The sequence below is a fragment of the Bos indicus genome, chromosome 3 (assembly GCF_029378745.1).
Source record: "Bos indicus isolate NIAB-ARS_2022 breed Sahiwal x Tharparkar chromosome 3, NIAB-ARS_B.indTharparkar_mat_pri_1.0, whole genome shotgun sequence".
Classification (NCBI taxonomy): Eukaryota; Metazoa; Chordata; class Mammalia; order Artiodactyla; family Bovidae; genus Bos; species Bos indicus.
Window position 1 is genome coordinate 57,697,001 of NC_091762.1, and position 22,432 is coordinate 57,719,432.

Sequence of the window (22,432 nt, forward strand, 5' to 3'; positions counted from 1 at the left end):
ATTGCCGGGAGAAATATCAATAACCTCAGATATGCAGATGACACCACCCTTATGGCAGAAAGTGAAGAGGAACTAAAAAGCCTCTTGATGAAAGTGGAGAGTGAAAAAGTTGGTTTAAAGTTCAACATTCAGAAAATGAAGATCATGGCATCCGGTCCTACCACTTCATGGGAAATAGATGGGGAAACAGTGGAAACAGTGTCAGACTTTATTTTTCTGGCCTCCAAAATCACTACAGATGGTGACTGCAGCCATGAAATTAAAAGATGCTTACTCCTTGGAAGAAAAGTTATTGCCAACCTAGATAGCATATTGAAAAGCAGAGACATTACTTTGCCAACAAAGGTTCGTCTAGTCAAGGCTATGGTTTTTCCAGTGGTCATGTATGGATGTGAGAGTTGGACTGTGAAGAAGGCCGTGCACCGAAGAATTGATGCTTTTGAACTGTGGTGTTGGAGAAGACTCTTGAGAGTCCCTTGAACTGCAAGGATATCCAACCAGTCCATTCTGAAGGAGATGAGCCCTGGGATTTCTTTGGAAGGAATGATGCTAAAGCTGAAACTCCAGTACTTTGGCCATGTCATGCCAAGAGTTGACTCATTGGAAAAGACTCTGATGCTGGGAGGGATTGGGGGCAGGAGGAGAAGGGGACGACAGAGGATGAGATGGCTGGATGGCATCACTGACTCGATGGATGTGAGTCTGAGTGAACTCTGGGAGTTGGTGATGGACAGGGAGGCCTGGCGTGCTGGGATTCATGGGGTCGCAAAGAGTCAGACACGACTGAGCACTGAACTGAACTGAACACACCTCAACTATAAAATGAGCTCTTTGGAGAACACGACTGCATCCTGGGAAGAGAGAACTGAACTGATAGATCATCAACGACTTCTTCTACACTTAGAATGAAACTCAGACTTTCTTCCATAAGCCTCCTCAGGCCCTTCAGAATCCAGTGGAGAGTGTATCTTGAGCATCATTTTTGAGATTAATCAAATGTGGGTTTTGAAATCCAAGTCCATCTCAGGCTCTATGACTCTAAATGATGGAAAAAATATTTTAAAAACATTTATTTTTCTTTCTTTATCTGAAAACAAGGGCATTGTATAGCAGCTTCACTAATTCTTTTCTATAATAAAAGAAAAGCATACAAGGATATATGTATTTTTAAGGTAAAAGGAATAGATATTGGTTTATATTGGGTTGAAATAGGAAAAAGTCATGATATGATAGGTGGTGACTGTATTGTATGCTAGAACATTCAATTTCCATAAGGTGCAATAAACATTACATTATTTTGTAGATATTTAGAGGATACAATGTTACAAATACTTAATAGGACCAAGATCAAATTAATTTTCCCCCAAATATTGCTCTTTTCATTCTGACACTTGTACTTTTACTATTCACATAGACAACTTTAACATGTTGATAAAGTTTGAATTATTATTCCAGAAAACTTTTGTATGAAGTAACATTCAACCAGACAGCAAGAAGGAAAAAGAGTTTTATTTATCACTATGTATGATAAATGAAACAATGAGTAAATAAAATTATACTTTTAATATTGACTTACAGTATTTCAAATATCTCTGAGTGTTTACTTGTTGATGCTTTTGAACTGTGGTGTTGGAGAAGACTCTAGAGAGTCCCTTGGGCTGCAGGGAGATCCAACCAGTCCATCCTAAAGGAAATCAGTTCTGAATATTCATTGGAAGGACTGATGCTGAAGCTGTAACTCCAATACTTTGGCCACCTGATGTGAAAATCGACTCATTGGAAAAGACCCTGATGCTGGGAAAGAGTGAAGGCGGGAGAAGGGGATGACAGAGGATGAGATGTTTGGATGGCATCACTGACATGATGGACATGAGTTTGAGTAGGCTCTGGGATTGGTGATGGACAGGGAAGTCTGGCGTGCTGCAGTCCATGGGGTTGCAAAAGTTGGACATGACTGAGTGACTGAGCTGAACTGAGATTCTTAAAATTATTTTCATGAGCTATGTAATGATCCACAATAGAATTTTAAGATTCATATTATCCTTCAATTTATTAAAATCCAGTCCTTGATCTAATTGCATTCCTTTTCTTCTTTAAAATACAAATAATGGCACTTAAAAAAACACTTAACAATTACAACAGATCCAACCAGTGATAACATCAAAGTAGAAATGTTAACTCTGGGATTTGAGTGACTTTCACCAGGGCTGGGATATGCTTGAGGAATAAACAAACCTACTTGTGCAATGTTGGATACTTTTGATTTCAGATTACTTTTATCCACACTTTGAATGGCAATGAATATGTGAGTTGCATTTTGTCCTAAAATATTTGGTTTGAATATAAAATATTTGGTTTGAATATAAAACTCCTTGGAGTTGGCCTCCATGTGCTTATTGGCCATCTGCATTTTCTCTCTGAAAAAATGTCTATTCAGTTCTTCTGCCCATTTTTTAATTGAGCTGTTTGTTTTTTGATGTTGAGTTGTATGACTTCTCTATATATTTTGGATATTAACTGCTTATCAGTCATGTCATCTGCACATATTTTCATCCATTCAGTGTTTTTTTTTTTTTTTTGATCTGTGGTTTCCTTTGCTGTGTGAAAGCTTTTGAGTTTAATTAGGTCCCATTTGTCTTTTTTTACTTTTTTTTGTTTGTTTTAGGAGACAGATCCAAAAAATATTACTTCTATTCATGTCTAAGAGTGTTTTGCCTTATTTTATAGGCAGAACAGTTTTATAGTATCCAGTTTTACATTTAGGTCTTTAATCCATTTTGAGTTTAGTTTTGGACAGCTACTTATAAAAGAATAAAATTAGAACATTCTCTAACATACATATACAAAAATAATCTCCTTTGCTTTTGAAAGATAATTTTGCTGAATAGATAATTCTTCGTTGGTGGTTTCTCTTCAGCACTTTAAATATATCACTCTTACCCTCTTCCTGCTTACCGGGTTTCTGAAGAGAATTCTTATCTTGTTCCTTTATAGGTGTTTATTTTCAGCTTCTTTCAAGATTTTTGTCTTTATTTTTTATAGTTTGAATATGCTATGCCTGCTGCTACTGCTGCTGCTAAGTCGCTTCAGTTGTGTCTGACTCTGTGTGACCCCATAGAAGGCAGCCCACCAGGCTCCCCCGTCCCTGGGATTTTCCAGGCAAGAACACTGGAGTGGGTTGCCATTTCCTTCTCCAAAGCATTAAAGTGAAAAGTGAAAGTGAAGTTGCTCAGTCGTGTCCGAATGTTAGCCACCCCATGGACTGCAGCCTACCAGGCTCCTCCATCCATGGGATTATCCAGGCAAAAGTACTGGAGTGGGGTGCCATTGCCTTCTCCATGCTATGCTTAGGTGTAGATTTTTTGGAATTTATTGTAAATTCCAAATTTACAAACAACAGAGAGCTACTTGGTGCTCTCTGAGCTTCCTTGATCTGTGGTTGATATTTGTCATTAATTTTGGAAAACTTTCAGCCATTATTCATCATTTCTTTTTTTCCTTTCTCTTTCTCCTGATACTCCCCCTGAATGTATGTTGCATTTTTATAATTGTCATAGTTCTTAGAAATTCTATTCCATTTTTTCTCTTCTTTTTTCTTTTTAGTTTGGGAACTTCCTAGTGACATATCTTCAAGCTTGTGTGTTAATTGTTCAGTACTATCCAACAGTCCCTTGGACTGTAGCCCACCACGCTCCTCTGTCCATGAGATTCTCTAGGCAAGAATACTGGAGTAGGTTGCCATTTCCTTCTCTAGGGGATCATCCCAATCTAGGTCTCCCATATTGCAGGCAGATTCTTTACCATCTGAACCACCAGGGAAGCCCAAAACAAAATGACCATGATGCATTGGACAGGAATCAAACCCGAACTTCCCATGTGGGAGGCGAGAAGTCTACCACTGAACCACCATAGCACCTATCTTCAAGCTTACTGATTCTTTTATTGGCTATGTCCAGTCTACTGGTGAGTCCATCAAATGCATTTTTCATTTCTCTTACAGTATTTTTGATTTTTTAGCATTTAATTTTGATTCTTTATTAGGGTTTACATGCCTCTATTTTCATTACTTGTTCTTCCATGTTGTCTACTTTCTATATTAGAGTCCTAGGACATTAATAATAGTTATTTTAAATTCTTTTTTTTTTTAACTTAAAATCTCAATTACATTTTATTTTTTTTTTAACAGATTTTGTCTACAGCATGTTTAATTTTACATTTTCTTAACCATCAGAAGCAGTTTTTACATCCAATTAATTAAATATATCAATGTTGTTGTTTTAGTTGCTAAGTTGCAACTTTTTGCAACCCCATGAAGTGTAGCCCACCAGGGTCCTCTGTCCATGGAATTCTCCAGGCAAGAATACTGGAGTGGGTTGTCACTCCAGGATCTGATGATTCCAAAATTTCTGCTATATCTTAAGTCTGGCCTTGAAGTTTTTTGTTTGTTTGTTTTGGTGCTTTCAGACTGTTTTTTGCCTTTATCATGCCTTGTAAATTTTGGCTGAAAACCACACATTATGTGTTCAGTGAAAGGAACTGAGGTAAATAGGCCTTCATCTGAAATTTTATGCTATCTGGCTAGTAGTTAGGGTCTGCTTACAAAACCTGTAACTTTAGTTGTCTGAAACAACTAAATTTACACTAAGTTTACTGTAGTGTCTATTTTTGTCTCCTTGGATGTTTTGGACTTCCCTAGAGACTCTTAATTGATTCCGAGGCTTCTGTTTCTTTTATCTGTAATCTTCTGTTATTATGAAAGAAAAAGTGAAAGTGTTTAGTCACTCAGTTGTGTCAGACTCCTTGCATCCCATGTATTGTAGCCTGCCAGGCTCCTCCAGGCAAGAATACTGCAGTGGGTAGCCATTCTCCAGGGGATCTTCCCTGACCCAGGGACCAAACATGGATCTCTCACATTGCAGGCAGATTCTTTACTACCTGAGCCACTAGGGAAGCCCATTCTATTATACTGCAGCCTTATTAATGTGATAGTAAGGTGTGGGGGAAAGGGAAGCATTTTATAGTCCTGTAGTTAGGTCTCATTCTTTTAATGTGCTTGTCCTCTGATCTGTGACCTTCACACCTGTTTTATAGATTTTTTTTTTTCCTTTGATAAGACAGGAACAACTAAATGGCCGTGAAGTTGGGTATTTCTCTTCCTGAAAGTTCGTTATGCACTTGTAAAACCTAATCTGAATAGTTAGGTAAAGTTGTTTCCCTCAAGGACAGCTTTCTAAGGAAAACAGAATGCTCTGGGCATATTTCAAAATGATTACTTTTCCTTCTCTCCCTGCTAAAAATCTGAAGGAATTTTTCTTCAGTTCTCACTCTGAAAACATGGTGGGGCTCCTAGAGCAAAAGCTCAGCAAAGTGTGGAGCTTCTTCTAAGGTCCCTTGGAGCTTTTAACTCTTAAATTTGGCTGCACTGGGCCTCGGCCAGTTCACTGTTTATAGTTTGTGTTGCTACTGGTACTGGCTTCTGTGGCAAGGTTCAAGTCCTGGGCTTCTGTTCTAACTCTGAGTCTCTGTATTTGTCTGTCTTTGCAGTTAATGGAACAGCATATAGTGATATGGGCTTAATTCTTTGGTGGATCTAAGAATAATTGTTGCTTTTTAGTTATTCAGCTTGTTTCTTGCGAGGATGGTAATGTGACCTCTAGCTCTTTACGTGTCAGACTGGTGCTCCTGATTTTTTATAAACTGATCTTATGTCTGGTAACTTTACAGAATTCTCTTATTAGTTTTAAGTAATTACAGTTTTGTACCTTTCTTCCCAATTATTGTATCCTCTTTTTTTTTTAAGCTGCATAGAAATCTTACTTTCCTCAGTGACTGTTCAAGCTCTGTAAATCATTTCTCAGTACAGCAGCCACATAGATAGACTAAATTAAGACCATTTAAGGCCTTCATAATCAGCAGTGATTTTTTTTTTTTTTATAATTTATAGACTTTTAAGTGATTTGTTTTCCTCAGGATTTAGAATTCTCCCCTGTTGTGTCTAATTTTTCATCCCTACTTGAAGATTTAATGCACTCTTAAAAATTTTTTTTAATGATTGGGTTGGACAGTAAGATTCATAGTATTAGGTTAATAACGTTTTCAAGTGTTTCATTTTTAATTGAAAAATGCTGGTTGAATTATATTTTTATATGTGTATTGAAATAATATAGTTTTTCTTTTTAAGCTATTAATGTGATAAATTACATTGGTTTCTAATATTAAACCATCTTTGGATTCCAGGGATAAATTCAACTTGGTCAGAGTACGTTATTATATTTTACATATTCCTCTGGTTTTGGTATGTTACTATATTATGATTTTTTCCTGACTTTTCCAAATGTATCATATAGCTTCTTCCTTTCAGACATTCAAAGAATTTTTGAAATATTCCTGTCTGTAAACAAAGGATTTTCCTCTAATATTACTGATGCTCTCTCTGTCTCTTTCTCCTTCAGAAAAAAAATCACACTAGTGCTATATTAAAGCTTAATTTACATTTTATTAGGTAGTTTTTAGATTCTATAAAATAATTTTTCAATGAGCCATATTTCATTGAAAAATTATTTTATAGTCTTTTTTGATTACAGTTTATATTAATATAAAGTATTCATTTATAATAAGAATGAAATGTAAATAATTCTACCATAAAATTATTTCTGTTGTGGGTTCACAAATATTTTTCAAATGGCTTGAATAAACTTTGATTTTGTTAATATACTGAATGAATTTGTAGCACACTTTGAAAATGCTTCTTAAAAAGTTCCTCCAATAACTAGGGAGTTCCCTAGTGGCCTAATACTTAGGATTTGGCACTTTCACTGGCATGGCCTGGCTTCAGTTCTTGTTGGGGAGCTAAGATCCTGCAAGCCATATGCCATGGCCAAAAAAAAAAAAAAAAAAAAGCCAGCAAGTAGAAATAAGCATTTTATTTTATAATGAGTTAATAAATGGATTTTTAAAATATAAGGAATGGTATATTCATTTTGCCTTAATAATTAGAACTAATAAGCTGAAGTACTTAGGAAATTTATGACTTTCGTACATTCACGTGCACATTTCAAAGAGTTATATAATACACAATGAGTATAGCAAATGTCCCTTTATGGATCATTGCCTTGTTGGGGTGAAGGGGCTTGTATAACTCAATGAAGCTATGAGCCATGCTGTGCAGAGCCACCCAAGATGGATGGGTCATAGTGAAGAATTCTGACAACATGTGGTGCGCTAAAGGAGGGGATGGCAAACCACTTGAGTATTCTTGCTGTGAGAACCCCATGAGCAGTATGAAAAGGATATAAGACTGAAGAGGAGCCCCCTAGGTTGGAGTGAGTGAGTGAAAGTCGCTCAGTCGTGTCCAACTCTTTGCGACCCCATGGACTGTCCATGGAATTCTCCAGGCCACAATACTGGAGTGGGTAGCCTTTCCCTTCTCCAGGGGATCTTCCCAACCCAGGGATCAAACCCAGGTCTCCTGCATTGCACGTGGATTCTTAGCCTGCTGAGCCACAAGGGAAGCCCAAGAATATTGGAGTGAGTAGCCTATTCCTTCTTCAGCGGATCTTCCTGACCCAGGAATCGAACTGGGCTCTTCTGCATTGCAGGCGGATTCTTTGCCAACTGAGCTATCAGGGTTGGAAGAGCATATGCTACTGGGGAAGAACACAGTACAATTATGAATAGCTGCAGAAAGAATGAAGTAGCTGAGTCAAGCAGAAACAATATTCAGCTGTGGAGGTGTCTGGTAGTGAAAGAAAAGTCTGATGCTGTGAAGAACAGTATTGCATAGGAACCTGGAATATTAGGTCCATGAATCAAGGTAAGTTGGATGTAGTCAACCAGGAGATGGTAAGAGTGAGCATTGATATATTAGGAATCAGTGAACTATTTAGGATGGAAATGGGTGAATTTACTACTATGGGAAAGAATCCCTTAGAAGAAATGGAGTAGACCTCATAGTCAACAAAAAAGTCTGAAATGCAGTACTTGGATGCAATCTCAAAAACAATAGAATGATTTCAGTTCATTTCCAGGGCAGACCATTCAATGTCATAGTAATCCAAGTCTGTGCCCCAGCCACTGATGCAGAAGAAGCTGAAGTTGATTGGTTCTGTGAAGACCTACAACACTTTCTAGAACTAACACCAAAAAGATGTCCTTTTCATCATCAGGAATTGTAATGCAAAAGTAGGAAGTCAAGAAATACCTGGAGGAATAGGCAAGTTTGTCCCTGAGTACAAAATGAAGCTGGGCAAAGGCTAATAGAATTTTGTCAAGAGAACACACTGGGCATAGCAACACATAGCAACACATAGCACACACACCCTCTTCCAAGAACACAAGAGATGACTCTATACATGGATATCACTAGATGGTCCATACCAAAATCAGATTGATTATATTCTTTGCAGCTGAAGATGGAGAAGCTCTATAAAGTCAGCAAAAACCAGACCACGAGCTGTCTGTGGCTCAGATCATGAGCTCCTTATTGCAAAATTCAGGCTTAAATTGAAGAAAGTAAGGAAAACCACTATGCCATTCATGTATGACCTAAATCAAATCCCTTATACAGTGGAGGTGATGAATAGATTCAAGGGAGTAGATCTGATAGACAGAGTACCTGAAAAATTATGGAGGGAGGTTCATTGTAACATTGCATAGGAGGCAGTGACCAAAATCATCCCCAAGAAAAAGATATGGAAGAAGGCAAAGTGCTTGTCTGAGGAGGCCTTGAAAATAGCTGAGGAAAGAACAGAAGCAAAAGGCAAAGGAGAAAGGGAAAGATATACCCAGCTGAATGCAGAGTTCAAGAGAATAGTGAGGAGAGTTAAGAAGCCCTTCTTCAGTGAACAATGCAAAGAAATAGAGAAAAACTATAGAATGGGAAAGACTAGAGATCTCTTCAAGAAATTTGGAGAATACCAAGGGAACATTTCATGTAAGGATGGGCACGATAAAGGACAGAAACAGTAAGGACCTAACAGAGAGAAGAGATTAAGAAGAGGTGACAAGAATATACAGAAGAACCATACAAAAAAGATCTGATTGACCTGGATGACCATGATAGTGTGGTCGCTCACCTAGAGCCAGACATCTTGGAGTGTGAAGTCAAGTGGTCCTTAGCAAGCATTACTATGAACTAAGCTAGTGGAGGTGATGCAATTCCAGCTGAGCTATTTAAAATCCTAAGAGATGATGCTGTTAAAGTGCTGCACTCAGTGTGCCAGCAAATTTGGAAAACTCAGCAGTGGTCACAGGACTGAAGAAGATCAGTTTTCATTCCAACCCCAAAGAAGGGCAATGCCAAAGAACATTCAAACTACTGTACAATTGCACTCATTTTATATGCTAGTAAGATTATGCTCAAAATCCTTCAAGCTAGGCTTCAGCAGGGTTGAACTGTGAACTTCCAGATGTTCAAGCTAGATTTAGATAAGGCAGAGGAACAAGAGATCAGATTGCCAACATTGCTGGATCATAGAGAAAGCAAGGGAATTCCAGAAAAGTATCTATTTTTGCTTCATTGACTATGCTAAAGGCTTTGACTGTGTGTATCACAACAAACTGTGGCATATTCTTAAAGAGATGGGAATTCCAGAGCATGTTACCTGTGTCCTGAGAAACCTGTATATTGGTCAAGAAGCAACAGTTAGAACTGAACATGGAACAACTGACTGTTTCAAAATTGGAAAAAAAGTACAACAAGGCTGTATACTGTCACTCTGCTTATTTAACTTCTTTGCAGACTACATCATGTTAAATGCCAGGCTGTATGACACAAGTTGGAATCAAGATTTTGGGGAGAAATATGAAACTCCAGTACTTTGGCCACCTCATGCGAAGAGTTGACTCATTGGAAAAGACTCTGATGTTGGGAGGGATTGGGGGCAGGCGCAGAAGGGGACGACAGAGGATGAGAGGGCTGGATGGCATCACCGACTCGATGGACATGAGTCTGAGTGAACTCCGGGAGTTGGTGATGGACAGGGAGGCCTGGCGTGCTGCAATTCATGGGGTCGCAGAGTCAGACACGACTGAGCGACTGAACTGAACTGAACTGATCAACAACCTCAGATATGTAGATGATACCACTCTGATGGCAGAAAATGAAGAGGAACTCAAGAACCCCTTGATGCAGGTGAAGGAGGAAAGTGAGCTTGAAACTGGCTTGAAACTCAACATTCAAAAAACTAAGATCATGGTATCTGGTTCCATCACTTTGTGACAAATAGATGGGGGGAAAGTGGAAACAGTGGCAGATTTTCTTTCTTGGACTCCAAAATCACTGACTATTGTGATTGCAGTCATGAAATTAACAGACCCTTTTTCCTTGGAAGGAAAGGTATGACAAACCTAGACAGTGTATTAAAAAGCAGAGACATCACTTTGCCAACAAAGATCCATTTACTCAAAGCTATGGTTTTTCCAGGAGTCATGCATAGGTGTGAGCATTGGACTATAAAGAAGGCTGAGTACCAAAGAACTGGTTCTTTCAAACTGCGGTGCTGGAGAAGACTCCAGAGTGTCCCTTGAACTGCAAGATCAAACCAGTCTATCCTAAAGAAAATCAACCCTGGATATTCATTTGAAGAACTGTTGCTGAAAATGCCAATATTTTGGCCACCCGATGCTAAGAGCTGACTCATTGGAAAAGATCCTAATGCTGGGAAAGATTGAAGGTAAACAGAGAAGAGGGCAGCAGAGGATGAGATAGTTAGCATTACTGACTCAAATGAACATGAATTTGAGCAAGCTCTGGGAGTTGGTGATGGACAGGGAAACCTGGCATGCTGCAGTCCTGGAGTCGCAAAGAGTTGGACACAATTTAGCAACTGAAGAACAAGAAAATAGCAAATTAAATCCTAAATAAATGTGTACCAACTATGTATAACATTGGTTATCAGTGCTGACACAATTCCTAGTTTAAAATACAGAGAAAATCATTGGTAATCCTAAAATTGCCAGAGTGATTTCAGAAATCTTGGTACCCAGATCATGGACACTGTCTTCTGGTAGAGGAATAAATTTGATTGCTTGTACAATGTGAGAAACCTCTGAGATGAGATTGGCTTCATTAATGGCTTGGACTGAAATATAGAATTTGGTGCCATTTTCTACTCTAAAATGTTCTGGCTTAAATTCAAAATTTTCTTTTGAGCCGGCCTCCTTAGGTATTAGATTAGAAGTATTCACTAAAGTCACATTGTCAAAATCTTCTTGACGATCCATGAAACTCTTACTTATTCTTATAATGTAGCTGTTGGCTGGAAAATAAATAGATATTTCATGTATGTTAAGATCACTAGGATGCCTTATTGCTATCACATCAGTTTATATTTAGGGGTCCATCAGGAATGCACACTGGTTTTTTTGTCTGGTTATTCCATCTTCTTTAAGAACACATATATGAACAGTTTTTTATCTAGTTATCTAATCACAAAGAATTTAATTCAGAATTGTATATTACTAAAAATGGAATATAGATTTAAAAATAGAAGTATGAAGAACTGAGTCTACTTTTGATTTAGAACAAGGAACACAATAATGTTTGAGTATAGTAATGACATTCAGTAACATTCAATACCCTTTGTCTATATTATTTTTCATTAAGCTGAGAAAGGGAGTACTAGGATGTATGAGTAGGAAAGCAGATAAGTAGAGTGGGAGCCAGGGATAAAGACAAAGAGCAAAGGAAGGCAGAGAATTTAGAATGTGTACTAAAAATTAAACATGTTTAGGAGCTAGGCAGACTTTAATTTGTACCTTAGTTCTACTTTCTAGCTGTAACAAAGAAAACTTTAATTAATCTTTCTTACCTTAGTTTTCTTATCTGTGAAAAAGAGAATCAGTCATTCAATTCAACAAATATTTATGGAATTTTATATATGAACATTATATAATGCAATGTATAATAATACATGAAAAGTGTTTAGCACAATGTCTGGAACTTAATAAATGTTTGAAATATTAGCTATTATTATTGTTATTTTCTCAAGAAAGGAAAGAAAGATGCTGACAAATGTTTCATTCAAAATGCTTTAGAAATCTACAGGAGCCATAAATAAAGAAATATATTTTAACATGAAATGTGATGAACAATAAGACATAAAATATCTTTTTTTGCAGTGACTTTATTTTTTCATGAAATATTGAATATTTTCTAGTATGTGGTGAATAGCTTAAATTTATTATTTTCTTTTAAATTCAGGCCCTATGCCTCACATTTGGGTCTTCTAATAAATAGGTCCTATCAATCTGATCTAGTCCACTACTCTTCATATCCTCTCTGCATTTAATTTCTGTGGATCTAACTATCCATCCATCCATTCATAAGATGAATACCATATGATTTCACTTATACATAGCATCTAAAAAACAAAACAAATGAACAAATATAACAAACTAGAAATAGACTCATAGATACAGAGAACAAACAAGCATTGGCTAAATGGGAGGTGAGTAGGGGGAATGAGTGAAATAGGTGAGGGAGATTAAAAGGTACAAACTTCCAGTTACAAAATAAATGAACCACAGGGATGAAATGTATGAATTAAATGTGAATTAATGTGAATTAAGTGAATTAAGTAATATTTAAATATTTAATTTAAATATTTCATTGTGATATTTTGCTTTCTTGACTTTGATCATATTATTTGATTCCTTTTCTCCCTGACGTGAATCCCTGGAATGTGCCTCCCTCTTCCTATCTATGCAAATTGTACTTATTCTTCAAGGCCCACCCAACAGGAGGTCCACTTTCTTCATGAAGTCTTGGTCATGTATTTCATCCCTTGGTAACTCTCTTCCCTGAACTCTATTGCATGAAATTTAGTTTTCCAGTTTTATAGAGGTTCAGTTTATCTTTCCAATTTGAATGTACTATTCTTTAGGACAAAAATATGTTTTATACTCCTTTTGTATGAACTAGAGTACCTGGTACTGTGTTTGGCATGTATTTGGCCTCCTTAATTACTTCTAGGCCCCAACAGACATGAAAAGGTGCTCAGTCTTAGCAATCATCAGGGAAATGCAGATTAAAACTACCTCACACCTGTCAGAACATACATTATCAAAAAGACAACAAATAACAAGTGTGGTAAGAAGGTGGAGAAAAAGGGAACCTTCTCATCCTATTGGCGGGAATGTAAATTGGTACAGCCACTATGGAAAACAGTATGGATATTATTAAAATCAAAAATAGAGCAACCATACAATTCAGCAATTCTGCTTCTGAATGTTTTTCTGAAGAAAACAAAAACACTAATTTAGAAAGATATATGCACTTCTATGTTTGTTGCAGCATTATTCACAGTAGCCAAGATATAGAACAACCTAAGTATCCACTGATAGGTGAATGGATAAAGAAGATGTGGTGTGTGTACAAACAAACCTGTAATGGAATATTACTCACTCATAAAAAGAATGAAATCTTGTGTTTTGTGACATGAATGGACCTAGAGGGTATTATGCTAAGTGAATTAAGTCAGACAGCTAAGATGAATACCATATGATTTCACTTATACGTGGCATCTAAAAAACAAAACAAATGAACAAATATAACAAACTAGAAATAGGCTCATAGATACAGAGAACAAACAAGCATTGGCTAAATGGGAGGTGAGTAGGGGGAATGAGTGAAATAGGTGAGGGAGATTAAAAGGTACAAACTTCCGGTTACAAAATAAAGGAATCATGAGGATGAAATGTATGGAATGGAGAGTATAGTCAATAATACTATAGTAACTTTGTATGGTAACAGATGGTAACTAGACTTAAAGTGGTGATCATTTTGTATTGTATAGATATATCAAATCACTATATTATATACCAGGAACTAACTTAGTGTTGTAGGTCAATTATACTTTAATAAAAATACTACTTTTTGGCCAAAAACAGTTATTCAGTTGATGCCCAAAATGACAAAATTAGTGGATCATAAAATATTAAAATTATATCTACATGTTTTAGTATTTCCAAGTCATCTAGTCTGATTTGCATATATGACTGGTATGGAAATTGGGTCCCAGTAAACTTAAGTTTATCACAGATCCCTGGTGGCTCAGATGGTAAAGCATCTACCTACAGTGTGGGAGACCCAGGTTTGATCCCTGGTCAGGAAGATCCTCTGGAGAAGGAAATGGAAATCCACTCCAATACTCTTGCCTGGAAAATCCCATGGATGGAGGAGCCTGGTAGGCTATAGTCCATGGGGTCACAAAGAGTCGGACACAACTGAGCGACTCCACTTTCACTTTCAAGCTTAAGTTTTTCTTTTAAAATTATATAGATAATTATTTATTTTTTGATATTGCTAATACTTCCTTTTGTAATGAGTAGGGGTAAAATCTGGTAGAACTACATCTTCCTATTTGTTACCAGGAGAGAGGGAGATCAGATCCCACCTGTTTTAGGTATTTGAGGTTAAACACAGTGAAGTTCTTTCTTTCCCAATGTATGTATGAAATATTTTCTTCCATCTTTTAGTTTCTATAATCAGTATAAGGAACATTTATTGTGAATCCAGTCTTGATCTAAAGACTTGGTCTTAACTGAATTCAATTTTAGAATTAAACATTTAGTCAGATAGTTTCATTTATGGATTTCTAAGTGGCAGTATTTTTTCTTTTCACCATATTTTTAATGGTCAAGTGTATTTCAGAAGCTGTCATGATAAGAGTCTCAGTATTGAAGTACAAAGAGCTCTTCATAGGTATTTTATGTTTCCTTTGACTTCAGAATGATTTTTTTCATTGTATAATAATGACAAAGAGAAATATAGCTACATAGGAAGTGAAAGATTAAGAAGCATTATTTCTTTTGAGAGAGCCTATAGTAAGGGATGTATTATAACACAAGGGAAAGAGCATTAAAAGTGACTTTTCAGCACTAACAACCTCTGAGATATTGTCTGTTGATATGCATATTGCTTTCATTTTACCACCTTAAAGGGAAAATAACAAGATTGGCTTTATCCTATGAGAATCTGCTAGTCTAGCACAACACTGGAATATGGTAGACATTCAATAAACACTAATTTAATTCAGTTAAATTTAAAGCAAAGCTAAAAGTGATTTAAACTTTTAAGAATGTGGGCAATTTATTATGAGGAAGTTACAGTAGTTATGTATGGATGTGAGAGCTGGATTATAAAGAAAGCTGAGCACCGAAAAATTGATGCTTTTGAACTGTGGTGTTGGAGAAGACTCTTGAGAGTCCCTTGGACTGTAAGGAGATCAAACCAGTCAATCCTAAAGGAAATCAGTCCTGAATATTCATTGGAAGGACTGATGCTGAAGCTGAAACTCCAATACTTTGGCCACCTTATGTGAAGAACTGACTCATTGGAAAAGATCCTGATGCTGGGAAAGATTGAAGGTGGGAGGAGAAGGGGACAACAGAGGATGAGATGGTTGGATGGCATCACCCACTCGATGGACATGAATACGCTTTGAATAAACTCCGGGAGTTGGTGATGGACAGGGAGGCCTGGTGTGCTGCAGTCCATGGGGGTCACAAAGAGTCAGACATGAGTGAATGATTGAACTGAACTTGAATGAATAAGATAATTTGGCATTGAAGTTTAATTCAAACTTCATAGATAAATCTCTGCATATTATCCTCTCTCTCTCTCTGGGACATCTTCACTTAACTTTCCTAACATCTCTCATTCTTTAAGACTTAGGTCAGTTATAGTCTTCCCTGAAAAGCCCTTTAAGATATACCTTGTGATCTTAACTCTCAACTAGAACTGGCTATCCAATGGCGTATCTCATCATATTCTGTAAAATTATCTGTTTATTTGCAGAAAGTGTCTTTTCCACCTAACTGTTGACAATAGGGATTATTTCTTATGAACCTAACAACATTTGAAAATTTAAAAAAAGATCAATGAATGAATGAAATTGTTCAAGTACAGATATACTTAGAAAAAATTTTCCCTGTTAGGGAGAAAGGAATGCAAAAGAAAGCTGTTAAGTCAGTCTTCTAAGATGGTTCATATTTTGAGAGGCAGTTTGGCACAACACGATCTGATAAGAGTGAGTTTAACTACTAATTTATTAAATATAGAAGTAATTTGGGGCAGTTCATTATCTCTTCAGGCTTATGTTTTCACATACATAAATGGGTGACCCATAGTAGACCATCTATGCATGTTATTTATAAATAGGACATTAGAAAATATTTAGCAAATGAAAGCCAATGTATGTAATATTTTAAAATGTAATATCAAACTTACCTTTTCCTTTATCTAGGACATTGCCAGGGGCTGTCCATGAAAGTTGAATATAATCTTCTTTGAACTTAGCCTCAAGATCTGTAATTTTACTGGGTGGGAACACAGAAGGGTGATTACCAGGAGGAGGAGCTCCTGATACAGTAAATGACCCTCCAGAGGTTAGTCTGCTAAAGTCTTCTATTTTAGCTTTTGCCAGGTCATCTTTGACTTCAGGTCTGGGTGGGTTCAGTATAATTTTACCTACCAAAAAAAGAAATTTTGTAACTTTTCATATTGTGATGTCTTTTCATATAATCTCATTTGCAGCTGTAGATAGTTAATGTTGATTGATAGCAGCCATTGAAAAAGTAACAGCTTTTAGTGAAAAAAAAAAGCTTGTTCTATTGGTGTCATTTTAAAATTGATGAGGAGACATTATGAAGTGTTAGTCCTATCATTTAACTTATCCGTCTTACTTCTTGATTCTAAATTCTCCAATGACAAAGATGGTGCCTTACTAATTTTTGTAGCTCCAACATCTAGCAAAGTGCTTGCCACAGTAAATTTTTTTCAATATAAATGAAGTGAACTTGGGAGATGTAAAGAAAGCATATTGTAAGTGTAGTCCTATGCTAGTTCCCTTATCATAAATATGGTTTTGAAACAAAGAGGTGATTATATAACTATATAGTTAGGTTTCCCACAGTACCTTTTATTTTGAATGCTTGCCACATTAATTTACCTAAATAAATGACACATTTCTGTTTTAATGCTACTTACCGTTTTCAACGTAGCCTGGAACATATAGAACTTTGTTCTGTGGTTGTCTTAAATTTAGCCTAGCCGTGTTGTTTCTTGCCTGTGCATGTACTTTTAAACTGTATCTACCATTTCCATAGTAATCTGTAAAGTATCTTGAGTAGATGCCATCATTCTTGACAGTATCAGCACCTTGATATTGAAATGTTATATTAGACATACAACAAAGTAAAATATGACAATATCAGCTGTGTATGAGCACTAGTGATGGAAGCTCTTTTGTGAGATAGCATAGCACAATTTTCTAAAATATATGAACCCTAGAATCAGACTACTTGAATTCGAAGCTTGGGTTGACAACTTGCTAAATCTTGACTTTGAAAAGGTCTAATTCATAGTAAGCATTCAGTTAATATTAGCTATTATTATTTCATAAGATAATCCTAACAAAAAAGAAAAATATAACTAAACTGGAAAAAGATATGCAAAACACTGACACTAACGAAAATAAAAAATTATTGTGCTCTTGGAAAAAATAAAAATTTTTTTTTCATTTTACATGGAAAAAATAAAATTACTTATAAAATTCAAAGAAGATAAATGTACTCATGTCTATACCTAGACAAGATAACTAAGTAAAAAGTTAAAAAGCTTTAAAAACATTAAAATTAAATTTAATTCACCTAAAATATGTTTCATTAGCATATATAGGAAATAATGACTTTTGAGGCATGTGACTATAGTAGGATTTTAAGTTCAGTGGAAGTAGATGCAGATTGTTATTACCTGCACCATTGTCCCAGAGCTCCAATGTTACTTGATGTCCATCTTTGGTTTCTATAATGGCTATTACACTGATTCCCAGTACAGGCAAAAACCCTTGACTGACTTGTGCATAAACAATCATTGGGCTAGGATAATGTGCTGTATGTTGACTCATGTGAGCTGTTGCAATTACTGGGGGTATAGTAGGACTTCTTGCTCGAGTGGTCACTGTCACTGTTAGCATTTGAGAGCTGGCATGATTATTTAGAAGGCTGTAAGTCCAAGTACCTGTCTAAAAATTAAAAAAAAAAAACTATTTGAGAGCTTTTGTAATATTTTCCTACTCCCATGTGAGATGTTATTTTCATTTTTTTCCTTAAAGCATGGAGAAAATAAAAAATATTCTTACCTCTGCAATACCAGGTATTTGCAGACGAGCAGATCGAATATTTAACTTATCTTCTTTGAAATCCGAGGTTTTATATTTCTTTCCTTTTGGATCTTGGAGAACAATTTCTGGTTTTTGTATTGTCCATGTGACAACAAAGAAAGTGTCATTTCCAACTGTACTGTCTACAGGCACTGTGCCATTTACTCTTTTCCTTCCTGTAATTTTCAAGGCTTTGCTTTCCAACTGTTACATAAATATAAACAAATCACATGAAACTGATTTGTTATTCCAGTTACAACATTTCAAAGTTTAGTCAGTTCAGAGTAATTCTAAATATACTTTTAAGATTTTAATTAAAATAACTAAGAATTATTTTGAAGAATTTTGCAAATAAAATGCATTTATATTGATAAAAATAGAAGGATCAAAGAAAAAGTGTCTGTAAATATTACATAAAGCAAATTCAATAAAGATGTTTTCTGGACACCCAAAATGTTTTCAGGCAGATAAGTTATTTATTAGAGAAAGAAACTACTATTTAGGATAATAAAAATGTGTTACAAGTGTGAAAAGGCAAAGAATTTTTTAAAGATACCAACCTGAATAGCCTGCTGAGTGATGCTTCCACTTCTAGATGAAATTCTACTGAAAGCATTAGTAAGGCCAGTTATGTCTTTATTGGCAAAAAAACGATATCCTCCTAAAATGGAATTTTGTTTACTTTTATAATTTTATTTTATTAAAAAAATTTATTGGAGTATAGTTAATTCACAATGTGTTAGTTCAGGTATACAGCAAAATAAATCAGTTATACAAATGCATTTATCCATTCTTTTTTAGATTCTTTTTCCATATAGATCATTACAGAATATTGAGTAGAGAGTTCCCTGTGCTATATAGCAGGTACATACACACACACACACACACACACACACACACACACACATAAAGTAGTGTTCATATATCAATCCCCATCTCCCAGTTTATCCCTCCTCTACTCCTTTTGCCCCTGGTAACCGTAACCATGTTTGTTTTCTACATATGGTACTCTGTTTTCATTTTGTAAATAAGTTCATTTGTACTAGTTTTTTAGATTCCACATATAAGTGATATCATATGATATTTGTCTTTCTCTAATTTACTTCACTCAGTTTGACAATCTCTGGGTCCATCCATGTTGCTGCAAATGACAATATGTTGTTCTTTTGTATGACTGCATAATATTCCATATTGAAGGCAGGAGGAGAAGGGGACGACAGAGGATGAGAAGGTTGGATGGCATCACTAACTCAATGGACATGAGTTTGAGTAAGCTCTGGGAGTTGGTGATGGACAGAGAAGCCTGGTGTGCTGCAGTCCATGGGGTCACAAAGAGTCAGACATGACTGAGTGACTGAACTGACTGAATATTCCATATGATACTAATTTTAAGTGGGAAAATCATTTGCTATTATGCTCTTATCAATATACTCTAAAATACATTTTAAAATTTCTTTCTAAACTTACAAAAGATGAATTTCCCAGACTTTAGGAACTTTTATTATATCAGTATCCTAGATGTAATGCTACAATAAGTAAACCTTGCTCAAAATATATTAGAAAAAAGGAAAAACTGGCCAAAAAAAAGTTTGTAATCATTAGATTTAAGTGCTTGCCACATTAGTAAAGCTGATGTAATCTCTAAATAATGTTATGAAAATTAAAGATATTTTTTTTAAACTAGCTGCTTATTCTCTGGTTATATCTAAGATACACCAAAACAATTAGAGAATGACAGTTTAGAATAAAGTAAAATTGATTAAATGCAGATAATAAATGATACAGGAATTAATGAAGAGGGAGATAATTTAGGTGTCAGAAGCTGGAAAAGAATGGATTACAGAGAGCAAGATTTGGTATTCAGGTCTCTGACTATAGCCTTGGGCAAATAATTTGTGTTCTCTAGGTCTTACATTTCTTCCTCAATGAAATAGTGCTATCTGAATCTCTACTATAAGATTAAGCAGGTAAGATACTGAATATTCCAAGAATTTTGGAACTGCACTTGAGTAAGTCCATAGTGACCATGGAGAAAGAAGGTCATCTTGATGGTACTGGTAAAAGTGATGAGAAATGAATGAAGACAGAAAATGTTGACTAATGTTAAAAGAAGCTAGTTATAGGTAGAAATAGAAAATGGCAGTGGGAGAAGAAAGACATTAATTTGAAGGATGAGGACAAGGAAAGGACAAAGATTAATTTTTTAAGACAGGAAAATTTTGAGCAGTTTGTAGTTTAAGGGGAAAGAGCTCCTGGAATGAGAGAAACTGAAAATGTATGTATTCAAATTCTATTTCAAAGGTTTACCTGTCATATTTGACAATGTCTCCAGTTCTTTGGCAGCAGAGGGTCCCAGAGCAATGGTGTGGATGATTGCACCACTTCGTTTTACATCCTCAAAGCATGAATTTATTTCATTATCTTCCCCATCAGTTAATAGTATGATTTCAGAACCAGAAGTACTCTGGTCACTGTGGATAATTGCCTGATAGTGAAAACCCAGATTATTAATTAGATTATATCTAAATAAACTAAGAATAAACTTGTTCTTTGGTCTTGGAGAAGTCATTATGCATCAGAGTAGACAAAGGGAAACTTTGTACTGTCATTCCAGGTTGAGTTGGTTTGAAAATGAGTATAATGTACAATGGTCATGTAGGTTTCCAAAGGCAGGATGTTAACAGTGCTTTCACATATACGCAAACTACCCAAGAAAGAAAGAATAAAACACTTAGAACACTATCTAACTCACAGTAAATACTCAGTGAATGTTAGCTATTATTATTATCTCAGGAGGTACTTGGGACAGAGGCGGATGACCCAGACAGTTTTGAAAGTTTGCAGACTAGACATTTGTAAAGCTGTGACTGAAGGCCAGTGTGCAAAGTTAAATGATGTGACTTGTGCTTTTTAGTGCATAAAAGCTAGTTGATAATTGAATCTCAGGGTTTCCTGGAAAAAAATTGATGTGTCATGAAGAGTTCATGAATTTATCAAGTATTATAATTTGGAGGAGTATTTTCCCGATTTTTTTTACTAAGAGTAGTGACTAAGACAATTTACTCAGACAAATTGAGAATAAATTCTAGCTCTGCCATTTGCCAAGTAGAATAGCTAGTGTTTAGTCTTTTGGAGAAGGCGATGGCACCCCACTCCAGTACTCTTGCCTGGAAAATCCCATGGATGGAGGAGCCCCGTGGGCTGCAGTCCAGGGGATCGCTAGGAGTCGGACATGACTGAGTGACTTCACTTTCACTTTCATGCATTGGAGAAGGAAATGGCAACCCACTCCAGTGTTCTTGCCTGGAGAATCCCAGGGACGGCAGAGCCTGGTGGGCTGCTGTCTATGGGGTCTCACAGAGTCGGACACGACTGAAGCGACTTAGCAGCAGCAGCAGTCTTTCATTTATGTATATAAATATAATTTATATTTATAGTAGGGTTCTATAAATAGCTCAGATTCTTTACCAACTGAACTATCAGGGAAGCCCAATAAATAGCTCAGTGTAATGATTACTTTTTTGAACTTCAGAGTAAGAAAGATCAGGTTTTGAACCATGGATTTGCCAATTACTGACTATATGATCTTGAGAAAGATATTTAATTACTCTGAAAATCAGTTTTTGTGTGCAAAATGGGCATGGTAATAGTGCCTGACTAAATAGTAATGATAACAATAAAGTAAAATTATGAATGTAAAGCATTTAACATAGGCACTAATGTAATATGTGCTTAATAAATTTCAGACATTTTATTATGATTCTGTAAGTAAAAACATGATTTCATTATATAAGTAATTAAGAGGTTTTTACTTGTTTGAATGTATTGATGATATGATATAATCTCTTCAGCTATAGAGTCTGGTCAAAATGTTGTAAGAAATATATCAAAGCATATTAATAAAAACATATATGAATCAATGTGTGCAAACAGGGTAACACATTCCCAAAATATAGCACTCTCATATTTTAGAATTGAATAAACATACATAAGAATTATGATTTTTAATAGCAATCCTTTCTTAGGTACTTGTTTAATATTTTTATTGAATTATAGTTGATTTACAATGTTATGTTAGTTTCAGGTGTACAACATACAAATTTTCTATTTTGTGAATTATATTCTAAAGTCATTACAAAATAATGACTATGTTTCCCTGTGCTGTACAATGTATCCTTGTTGCTTATTTATTTTATACGTAGTAGTTTATATTTCTTAATACAATATCCTTATATTGCAGCCTCCTCTCTCTTCTCCCCACTGATTAC

General features: G+C 35.7%; 2 protein-coding genes across 3 annotated transcripts in view; one reads left to right on the forward strand and one right to left on the reverse strand.

Annotated features, from left to right (window-relative positions):
• Positions 1-22,432, forward strand: part of ODF2L (outer dense fiber of sperm tails 2 like) — a 402,314-nt gene that overhangs the window by 95,330 nt on the left and 284,552 nt on the right. The gene's annotated exons all lie outside the window — the stretch shown is intronic.
• LOC109556105 (calcium-activated chloride channel regulator 1-like) overlaps positions 1,708-22,432 on the reverse strand; it is a 33,207-nt gene continuing 12,482 nt past the window's right edge. For both annotated transcript variants that reach the window (XM_070786171.1, XM_019957159.2), the window contains 7 exons: positions 20,472-20,649; positions 18,725-18,825; positions 18,144-18,368; positions 17,756-18,026; positions 16,991-17,161; positions 16,232-16,471; positions 1,708-11,258 (listed from right to left, as the gene is read on the reverse strand). In XM_070786171.1, coding sequence (XP_070642272.1) covers positions 10,918-11,258; positions 16,232-16,471; positions 16,991-17,161; positions 17,756-18,026; positions 18,144-18,368; positions 18,725-18,825; positions 20,472-20,649 — 1,527 coding nt within the window. In that variant the 3' untranslated portion in view covers positions 1,708-10,917. The remainder of the gene's footprint in view (positions 11,259-16,231; positions 16,472-16,990; positions 17,162-17,755; positions 18,027-18,143; positions 18,369-18,724; positions 18,826-20,471; positions 20,650-22,432) is intronic.